General features: G+C 29.8%; 1 protein-coding gene and 1 pseudogene across 1 annotated transcript; both read left to right on the forward strand.

The window, feature by feature from the left end:
- The first annotated feature begins 2,358 nt into the window (after window positions 1–2,358).
- On the forward strand, window positions 2,359–3,812 carry LOC149555342 (putative receptor-like protein kinase At1g11050). Its single transcript, XM_089829347.1, has 3 exons — window positions 2,359–2,542; window positions 2,663–3,255; window positions 3,510–3,812. The coding sequence occupies exons 1-3, from the start codon at window positions 2,359–2,361 to the stop codon at window positions 3,810–3,812; spliced, it is 1,080 nt and encodes a 359-aa protein (XP_089685473.1).
- An 8-nt stretch (window positions 3,813–3,820) lies between these two features.
- LOC149555343 (putative receptor-like protein kinase At1g11050 pseudogene) lies at window positions 3,821–4,339 on the forward strand (annotated as a pseudogene).
- The last annotated feature ends 6,735 nt before the right edge of the window (window positions 4,340–11,074 follow it).

An 11,074-nucleotide genomic window follows, 5' to 3' on the forward strand; every position in this document is an offset into this window, starting at 1 on the left:
AATCATTTACATTATTATGTAATTAATATCACTTTTTTTTGGAAGGCAATAAATTTTTAATACAAAATATTCTTAAATATTAATTACAATTACATATCACTTTTTTGGAAGGCAATAAATTTTTTAACACTAAATATTCTTAAATATTGATTATAATTTTTTAAAATACATTTGACTAAGATTTGGATTGAAATAGATCAAAAAATAATTTCATTTTTAGTTAAATATTTACTAAATCAATTATTAGGTATTCTTAACTTTTAAATTATTATTAATAGTTTGGTTGGTAGAGAGGAAAAAATGTTAAAAAAAATATATATCCAATTATAAAATTGTAGAATAATTGTAATGCTTTTATTTTATTGTAGAATTATATTTTATCATATTTTTAAAACATTTCTAGTAATTAGTTAGAAATAATAGAAACATTGATACACATTTTTTATTTTACTCTTCTATTAGTATCCTATTTTAATTATGATGATATATATTTTAAAAATAGAAATAATAATTTTTTTGTAAATGTGCAAAATATGATGGTTAAAAGAATATTGTTAGATTTTTATTATCTTATTCTATTTTTTACAAATAAAAAGGAAAAAATTTTGACTGTGCAAAATGTAGTGGTTGAAAGAATATTGTTAGATAACTAGAGAATACATAATTGCTATAAAATAGATATACACTAGCTTAATATCAATTGCAATTTTATTTTAGGTTAGCTTATTTATTTTGAAGCCTTGTTCTAACATATAATAAATAGATGGGCACACAAATAAAAAATTCATATTAAATTTTAGCGTCAAGAAATTTATTAGTGTTATTTTAGAAATTACTTCAACCAATGTTCTATTGAATATAATAGATAAATATATCATAAAAATGTTATAGCATAAATGTAATAGAAATTAAAAGAATGTTTAAAAATATGTTGAAAATATTTACATTCATAAATTGTCTATTGAAAATTCTCTTAATTTTAATAATAATTACAACTAAATCAATTATAGTGGAAATTATTTCATATATATATATATATATATATATATATATATATATTCAATTAATTAATAATTAAAATGTCATTTGTATGTTTGAAATGGAAATGACTCCCTCTATACTAATGGAAATAGAAAAACAACATGACACATTTGGAAATGGAGGGAGGAAAAAAAGATACAATTACACCATGTTCTCATTCTACCGCTTAAATCAATTTTTAGAAGAAAATTTAGAATCTTTTCCTAGTTTTGTGGAGTGACGATTTTTTAGCAAATGAAAATAAACTGTGAGAAAAGAGGGGGGCTTGAAATAAGCACTTATTGAAAAAAATGACACCTCTTCACCACAATTTTTTCATCCTCTTTTTATTTGCCTATATTTTACTTTTCAGAATTATTTGCAAGAAAAATGATTTTAAAATGATTTAAAAATAATTTTTAGAACATGCTTAAAATTATGCAACAAATATTTTGATCTATAGGGCCACAAGCTCCACAAATTGTGCCACAAAACAATGAGTAGCTGTTGCTAGCAAAAATAAGCTAAGTAGCTGCGACTATCCTCTAGACAAACACTTGAACAATTTTGAAAAAATCTAAAACATTCGATCTTCATGATCTTGATAGTTTGTAGTCGAAAAAAACAAAAAATTTGACAAAAAAAGACTACTTCCTGAATCTGGGAAAAAAACAAGTTTTTGTTTTGTCTTTTGTACGGTTTGGAAATTAGCCTGGTCCTTAAAAAATGAAAGGGAGCTTTAAAAAAAAAAAAAGAGAGAGATACAAGAAGAGAGGTAGGGATGGAGAGATAGAAAAGACAGCATGATTGGATAGAAATAAAGATTCTAAATTTCTGGAACACATGTTGCAAGAAATGAATAGAGTCTACTTCAAATTTAGCGGCGAGGTTAGAGCTACCATGGTTTGATACAAACATGTCATTCCATTTGTAGCCTCTGACGTCTAGGGAAAAATATAATAGAGAATGGAAACATCACATTCTAAAATGAGACCCTGCCGAGAAATGTGAAATAGGGATCCTAAAATCCAACGGCAGACAAGTTTTAGATCATTTTTAGACACCGCAGACCGTAGATCTGTGATGTCAGATCGTGTATTTCAAATTTAAAAATTCCTCCAGCTCTATAATTGAGCTGATTATGGACTAGATAACAAAAGTCTATAATTTATCTCCCCTCTATAATTTAGTTGTGTATTTGGAAACTAATACCTATAATTTGGCCCCTTCGTATAAATTTAGCCCATTATTCACTGGTTCTATAAGAGTTATAGCAACTGGATATTGATTTCTTTTAAAATCAAGTAACAACCTTCTCTATGGAAAGTATCATTGAAAATGGAGGTGTTCATGGTGATGCTGTTACTGGTTCCAGTTCTGGCGATTAATGCTGAACCAGAATGCCCGATGAATCTCAACTACATTACTAGAATTCAATGGAACCCATCAACCTGTCATTCAATTCAGACCTCCAAAGACCTTGAAATGTGTAGTGACACATTGAGAAGTTTTTTGGGAGTCGGTTTTGCTTAGCTGCTCCGGGATGAATTTATTTTTTATCTCCCCAAAAATGCCTCTACCATTGCATGCCTCACACAACTTCAAAAACAGATGAGCTCTATGGGTCTTCCATCAAATCTAGTTTCTCTCTGTTTCAGCGATATATTAGAGTTTGTATCAAGCCCTCCTTTTTGCAGCGGCATAAAAAGAAAAAGGGACTGGATGGAGAAGTTGGGGCCGACTCCATTAATGGATGCACCCTACAAAGGAGATCTCTCTATTACCACTGCTTGCAGCCTATGCCATAACAGTGAACAGGTGGTATTGAAGAGATTGGTGGGGAGAATTAAAAATGCCACAACTGAAACTAATCTGCAATGCAACTCTCTTGCAATTATGTATGTTGTTGGCATAGCCAATGAATTTGGACCCATGAGCCAAAAAGGTGCAAGCTGTATCTTGGGCCTTCCCTTTCATCCCAACAAGTGGAGAGTTTGTTTGGAGATGGTTTTATACGGCTGTGTGGGCGTCGCCATGGCTATCATCTTGCTCTACACCGTAGGAATCAGTTACTGGTGGTGGGTCAGTGCGAAAATTAGGCATTTTCTAACAATTCACAGAAGTCTTCTGAGGATCCACATCAGCCTAGTGTGGTTGGATATACTGCCAATCAAGGACGCAACCAAGAATTTTAGCACTTGCACCAATTTAAATGGGAAGGGGAGTTTTGGAATGGTTTGTAAGGGAAGACTTGCTGAAGATCATGAGATGGTTGCTATGAAGAAAATGAAGTGCTCTTTCCATGAAAAACCATGCCCGGTGCAGTTAATCAATGTGTGATGAATAGAGGAGGCAACGAAAAATTTTAGTAGCACCAATTTAATCGGGCAGGGGTGTTTTGGAATTGTGTACAAGGGAAAACTTCCCAACGGTTAGATGATTGTCATGAAGAACTGAAAAAGTGCTCTATCAATGATTTATGGAACGAGGTGGAGATGATGAGTAGCTTTTGCCATCAAAATTTGTTGGCTCTCCTTGGTTTTGACATTGCCAGTGATGACAAACAGGGCTTCCATGATCAGTTTCTCATTTACGACTACCTCGCTAATGGCAACCTCGATCAACACATCTTTGGAGGGAAAATTAGAAATGGGAGAGGACTGATGTGGGATCATAGGAAAAAGATAATAATCGACATCGGAAAGGGGTTATGTTACCTACATTCCGGCGTTCGATCGACGATATATCATAGAGAAATCAAGGCTCACAATATTCTGACAATATTCTGCTAGATGATGACATGAATCCCTGCATAGCAAATTTTGGGCTGGCCATAAGGGAAGGGCAGTCTCTGATTGGGTCAAAAGTAGCAGGCACACATGGGTATTTGGCGCTGGAGTATTGTCTGACTGGACTGCTCATAGATCGCTATGATGTCTATAGCTTTGGAGTTCTACTATTGGAAATCATGAACAACAGAAAGGCCATGGATATAACTTTCTACTCCCATATTACTGATAGGGTATGGAAGCTTTTCAGAGTGAATAAAATGGATCTAGTGATAGACTGGAGAATGTGGGAGAGGAAAGAAGTGAAAACAATGGAGAGATTTGTTAAGGTGGGCATTTTGTGTGCTCATGTAAATGTGGCATTGAGGCCGAGCATGGTAGAAACATTGAAGATGTTGGAGGGAGAGGCTCCCATTCCCACAATACTAGAAAAGCCTTTGTCTATAGAAAATCACAAAGTAGAGGCGGATGGGATGGATTTTCTCAGATTTTTAAATCCTTCCTTCAAATTGTCCGTCAGAGCAAAATAGGAGGCTATGTATGCACTCTATCCGCATCTAATGCATTCGTCTAGAAAATATTTTATACTACCTTCAAAAAAAAGTGTATAGTAAAATGATTTTCTAATGTTATTATTTCTTCTCTGTGTTTACACTTGCAATGAGACCCTAAATTTATGATGCAGGACACATAATATGATGGCACATTTATTCACTGTACATTTTTTGGCCTTGATTTCAAATATTATTCTTTGAATTCGGTTGCATGGCATAACAAAACATGCTTTTACCCTTTTGGGTTGTTGAAATTCAGTTCATGAAATTAGGTTAATATACAAAGCAATTGAAGTGATTTACTCTTTGTCTGCAAGTGAAACTAGTTTTATTTTTTCCTTGTCTGCAAAGTTTTTATTTCTTCTGATTGTATTTTTAATCTCTCGCTATACTAGTGTAAAATATAGAACATGTCATTTCGACTAGTTCCAACCTTTCGAAACTTTCAATCTTTGTATGTGAAGCTAGAACTACTAAAATGATAAAGAAATTCCATAGCAGGTAACCTACCATTAATATCATTCTAGAAATGAACATGTATGCTAAAATATACATATACGCCAACCTTGCATGGAAATTAATATATTTCAATGCATACTTAGTATATAAAACTCAAACGCTCCAATACAACCCTGCATGTTCCCTACATCTTTTTTAGTCTTGTTTATTTATCTATAATTTTTAGCCGATAGGCTTTCCCATTGGAGTTCACTCCAATCAAAATTTATCTCATGCCAGAAAGTCACGTCAAAAATTTTCTTACGCCAGCTAGATTGAATGTTTTTTGGACGTTGTTTTTTCTATATTGTGTGTTTTCCACCGAGATTCTAACACAAGTTCCATCATCATTTCTTTCATTCAATGTATAAGACACATAAGTAATAAATTTTAACATGTAAATGTAGATTAACCAAAAAAATACCCATACATAGAAATTCACAGCTTATTCTAGACTTAATCCTTACCTCTCAAAAAATAAAGATATGCATGAAATTTCACATGCTAAACTCATAGGTTGCCAAACTTAGATGTGGTCCAAATAGTTTTGAGATTAATAAAGATATGCATGACATCTCATGCAAAAATCATAGGTTACCAAAATTAGATGCGGTTCAAATAGTGATGGTGTGTCGTTGAATAAATGATGAGCATTACTTTACATCCAAGCACACTTGATCAAATGAGCGCCGCAATGTGTTATTTCCATATTTTAAAAAGTATTAAACAATTGATAATACTTTTTTTTAAAGGTCAAGGAATGAGAATGGTTAAGAATATTCATGAACTAAGGATACTAAAACAAAAGGTTTTTCTTAAATGATATTTAAAAAAAATTTGGCATGTGTCAATGGTTAGAATATTTTAGATTGAATAAATGGAAATTATTTGATCAAATAATTTACTATATAATATGATGTATGGAGCATACACAAACATAATTTCTGATATAAATTTTTTAAGACTATGCAAGCAGATTTGATGATCTAATAATTTGATGGTTAATTTAATAATGAAGTATATAATTTGGAAAATTATATTTTTAAAGTTTGAAATATGAAGAGTGAACTTAATTTAATAAATATGAATTTTTAATTCATTGTAAGACTATAGAGACAATTGAATGAAATATTTAATTATTTTTAAAAAATTTATAAAAGTTTCAAGTGGATTGTGGGTATGGATAATTGTTGTTGTTTCACAATACACATTCTATTTCAACCGTTTTTTTGAGATGGGGATCCCCATTAATTTTTGAGTCTTTTTTTAATTTTTGCTTGGGTCTTACATCCATGATTTCCCACTTGACAACATAATGTGTCACATTTATTTCACTTCTTTAGTGTTCCAAATAGTTGGGTGTATTCGTAAATGATTCTTTGTAGTCTTCTAAAGTCTTTTTTGTAAATAGGGTTATTTTTATTTTGAAGGTTTATTTATTTATTCCTTTAGTTATTAGAGTACAGTCTGACAAAAACCATATTGCATTTTATGGTTTGATTGAATTTTTTTAATGGTAAATTAACTCTATCTTAGTGTGCCCTCCTTAAAATTTATTCATATTTAATAGATTTAATTAGAATCGATTTTTATACTATAAAATAGATATACAATTAAATTATAATTATTATATTTTAAATTTAATATATTATATTTGATGCAATTAAATTTATACTTCATTATAATCCTCCCAGCCTGTGCAAAAATGGTTAAGATAGGCTATTGAAGAATTATTTGACAAAGTCATGGCTCTAAATTTTGACTTTTTTGTAGTATTAAAAAATTTCTCTCCAAATATTTTTATCAGCAGGATTCCAAATAAACATAATGTTGTATTTTTCAGGAAGACAAGTTAGCAAAATGTGGAAGCAACTTCTTCATGTTTAAACAGACTTAGATAGTCATCTATTAACAAGAAAGCATTTATAAATTTAAATAAATTAATAGTTTTAAATTGTGAAATAATATACTTGTTAAAGTGTTAAGTCATATCATGTCATTAAAATGACATTGATAAACTTGGCCATCATATAAAATAAAAATTTAATTACTTATCAAATATGTGAATCAATTGAAACATAGGATTCTAGCCCATTTCCTATCCCTTTCTTGGTAGTCTCCATACTTGTCATATCTCACAAATTATAAACATTTTTTTGGTACAAATAGATAATTCAATAGGACAAACAAAAACAAGCAATAAAAGTATTAGATAATATGAAATGAACTATAAAAGCACTAGTTAAGGCTAATAAGTCCTACAATTAAAATCCATGAGACAAAATGATATTGTAAGAAATGAGGAGATTACAACTACTATGCTAAAATTAGTTAAACTACTTTCATCTAGATGATTTACTCTTCTGGTTTGAAATTTTAAGGAGTTCTCTCTTGAACAAGAAATTAAATCATTAGCAAACAAGTTCAATGAAATGATTGCATATGAGGAAGACCTAAAAATACAATAGTATGAAGCAAAAATATTGGTTTTCATTGAATCTTTTCAAGCAAAATCACATGACAAGAGATATAATGGGTCAAATCTAACTATAACATTAAAATAAGAAATAGTTGTGTGATGTTCATAAAGTTGCAATTGAGGAGATCAAATCTAGTTCTCCATAAACATTAAATTAAGGGGAAGGACGCCATTAGAATATACAGTCCACTGATATAACTAAGGGGGGGGGGGGGGGGGGCGGGGTTGTGAATCAGTTATCCAACTATCATCATAAACATTAATCATAAAAAAACTTAACCATGTGAGTAATATAAGATAAAAACACAACAAGATACTCATGCACAATTAACATCAGATATGTTAACTAGGGAAACCCTTGATTAGAGGGAAAACCCTAGTGGGGATGGTACCCACAAGATGATGTACTAATATAAATATTCCTTGTTAGAGGATAGACCATGTTAGGAGTCTGTTACAACATTCAGTACATATGAGTCCCTATTTAGGATAATTTTAAATTTGATTTAAATCTAATTTCAATGATAGAATACTTGTTCCAATGGAGAATAGTTTATCGAGAAATTACCTTTATGTATCATTTCTTCATGCCCTCACCTTTTCTTCATCCTACTCTGGCCTTTCAACTTTTAATTCTTTCATTTAGCTATTTTTACCATGTTCTTTTTTTTTTTTTTTTTTTTTGAGTTGGTTGGATGTCACTTAATTTTTATTTTTAAATTTTTTGATGGAGGGTTAAGACTAGCAAGGCACGAAGCCTACGAACTACCAACTAGCGAAGGTTACTTAATTTTCACATAAGTTATTCACACTTCTTTCAAACTCATATTTTTGCAACAATATTTTTATTTTATAGTTATTTTATCTATGAATCTTCTCTTGTTAGTATCACACCTTTTGTGTGGCACTACACTTGTTCCCATATTCCCTTTCAAAGTTTTCTCTCCCATATTTCTCATTCAGCACTTTTACTTACCTTCAACCTTCCACTGTAATTGTGCACATACATGCATGGTTACAGAAGTTTTCATAGAGGCAATCTAATTCTTAATTTAGCACTCATTTGTGATTTCTCATCTTAGCAATTGAACTAGAAAATAACAAGCTAGACTTTATAGGATTTGTAGTGTCATATTACAAAGTTGAATGATTTTCTCTTTTAAAGATTTTGCATATTATTTCTATGATTTTTTATTATACAAAATTTAGGCAACTTTCAATCTTGTTAATATGAAAAATTGCACTTTCTAGCCTTAGTCATGCTTCGAAAATTGAGTTATTGTCAAATTTAAAGAATTTAATGAAAACTATTTCTACTTTCTAAAATTTTATGATTAAAGCATTTTCCATTGAGTATGCACATGGGTGGGATTCACATGCCATTTTTTTCACAATTGTTGTTAGGATATGGTTCAAACATCTTGTAAAGTTCATTACACTATTTTTAGGTTTTGAATTTATTTTTTTGGTGCTCCCTTTTCAAAATATTTATTACTATTAATTTTTTCTTAGGTGTTATTTTGTAAGGTTGGAATTTTACATTATATATTTTTAAATTTTTAAATCATTATTTTCTATATTATTTTCAACTTGATATTTTCCTTGGCTCCTCCTATTTCAATTAGAGACCACTTGAAACACAAATTTGACTATGTTTTCCTTTGTTTATTTCTTTCAATATTTTTTGGCTTAATAAGTAATCCATCACTCCATTCTATAGGTTGACTATTGTTGAGAATAAATAGGACTCCTATTACTTTTCTATTTACAGTTTCAATTTCTTTTTAAAAATTACAATTTAAATCAACTCTTGAATAAATAATCTACACTATCAATTTGAAATCTTTCTTTTAAATTTACATCTCTTTAATTTGTCTTTTCTTAAAAAACCTATCGGCATACCCCTTGCACCTCTTTCTGGAGCAAGTGCTAGTATATGAAACTTTTCTTCTTATTTCTTACTGTTTTGGGAAACAACCTTAAAGATAACAAATAGTTTGTTTGAATTATTATAAGGTACTTAATTTTTGGTGTCCCCTTATGTCTAATTTATTGATTAGAATTTTAGTTTTAAGTAGTTGGAAAGGATCAATAATGTCATATGTTTTAACATATTTTTTGATATAATGATGTCGAGCGGGATGTCAATGCAATTTTTAAGAAAGATATTTTGAATTAGATTTTTAACATTTTAGTATGTTTTTATAGATGGAAACTTTCATGCTTTTTGACATTCTTAGTTTATTTGTAAACTAATTATGTTTTTTTTATAGATAAGAGTTTCTATATTTTTAAAACTTTTATTTTCTTTCAAATTTATTTTTCATGTTTCTAAAAGTTATAAAAAAAAGAAATGCAACTGAAAGTGTTGTAATTTATTTTGAATAATAAAAAAGTTCAAGTTTCATGAAAAGTATTGTATATTTTTTTATATATTTCTTAGGTTTATAACGCTACGTTATGGATAGAGATAATTCTTTGTATGTCTTTCAAATTATTTTGTTCAGAGGCATTCATGGCCATCTAAATTTTGAAAATATATTTTTAATTTTTAAAAACTGATTGATAGTCATTTTTTGTTTTTATTAGTATCTTTTTAAATTGTAGAATGTCTATTCCAATAATTAGATATTTATTGACTTAACTAGCACATGCATCTATAAGAAACCCAAGGAATACATGGATAATAAATCAAAAGTAAAATTTAAATAAATTTTACTAATATACTAAATTATATAATAATTAAAATTTTATATGCATTTTAATAATTTTATTTATAATTCCAGTTTTTCTTTACACACTCTCTGAGTTGTAAAGTTTGTACAATGAGCAATTTGGACTCATGATAGATTGATTAAGATGATATTACCGAGTTTTAGGTTTTCCAAGTTTCTTATAGAAGGCATATGCTGTATTGACCTTCCATTCAATATGTTCTCTTGCTTCCTATACATAGGGAAAGGTTGTTGGATAGTGATTTCTTGTTGCATCATTTGAGAAGAGTTCATCTCCCCTATGGAATGATAGATTGATAGATGTTTTTAAACATCTATGAGGCTAAGACTAGCCTATAGGACAATCTTCCAACTAAACCATAAATTGTATTTTATCATCAAATTGTTTCAAATTTCATAACAAACTCACTTGATTTAATTCAATCTTAGCCCAATGTAAGAATTTGGAACTCCTATATGTGTTTGTCACTGGGTAATTAGTAAAGATTTATTGTTAACTTCAACCCAACAATTTAATTTTTGGAATGGGGATGAGTATATTATCAAAATAAATAATTACTACAACCAATTCGTTGACACAAACCAAGAAGAAGATATTAGAAACTTATGGAATACATGTGTGGTTTTTCCCATCTGTCCACAACCAACAACTATCATCTTCATCTAATTGCATTTAATAAATGTTGTTCATTAAGAGTTAAAATAGGTTTTTTATAAGGGACTTGAAACCCCAAGAGTTAAAACCTTAGATCCAACAATTCAATCCAAAAATAAAATAGTACCTAAAAGAACTAGTACACCCAATACAAAACCAACAAGAAAAGGCCTACATCCAAGCAACCAAAACAAGTTAATAAAATAAAAACAAACACAAAAAGCCAAAAGATAAGAACTACCAGTGTGCTTGAAGGCATGACAATTCCTTGACTAGCTTCTCCTTGAGCTCTTTAATTCTATGGATGGCTTCTTTAATGTAGATTCTTGATTAGGAATAGGGCT

The sequence above is a fragment of the Cupressus sempervirens genome, chromosome 5 (assembly GCF_028749045.1).
Source record: "Cupressus sempervirens isolate cs-2001-9-10 chromosome 5, ASM2874904v1, whole genome shotgun sequence".
Lineage (NCBI taxonomy): Eukaryota > Viridiplantae > Streptophyta > Pinopsida > Cupressales > Cupressaceae > Cupressus > Cupressus sempervirens.

What these genes read in the sequence shown, in the direction of transcription:
- LOC149555342 (XM_089829347.1), top strand. Translation starts at nt 2,359, where the DNA reads ATGGAGGTGTTCATGGTGATGCTGTTACTGGTTCCAGTTCTGGCGATT. An exon ending in GAGAAGTTTTTTGGGAGTCG is followed by an intron (nt 2,543 to 2,662) that starts GTTTTGCTTAGC and finishes CATCAAATCTAG; the next exon opens with TTTCTCTCTGTTTCAGCGAT. An exon ending in GGAAGGGGAGTTTTGGAATG is followed by an intron (nt 3,256 to 3,509) that starts GTTTGTAAGGGA and finishes TTATGGAACGAG; the next exon opens with GTGGAGATGATGAGTAGCTT.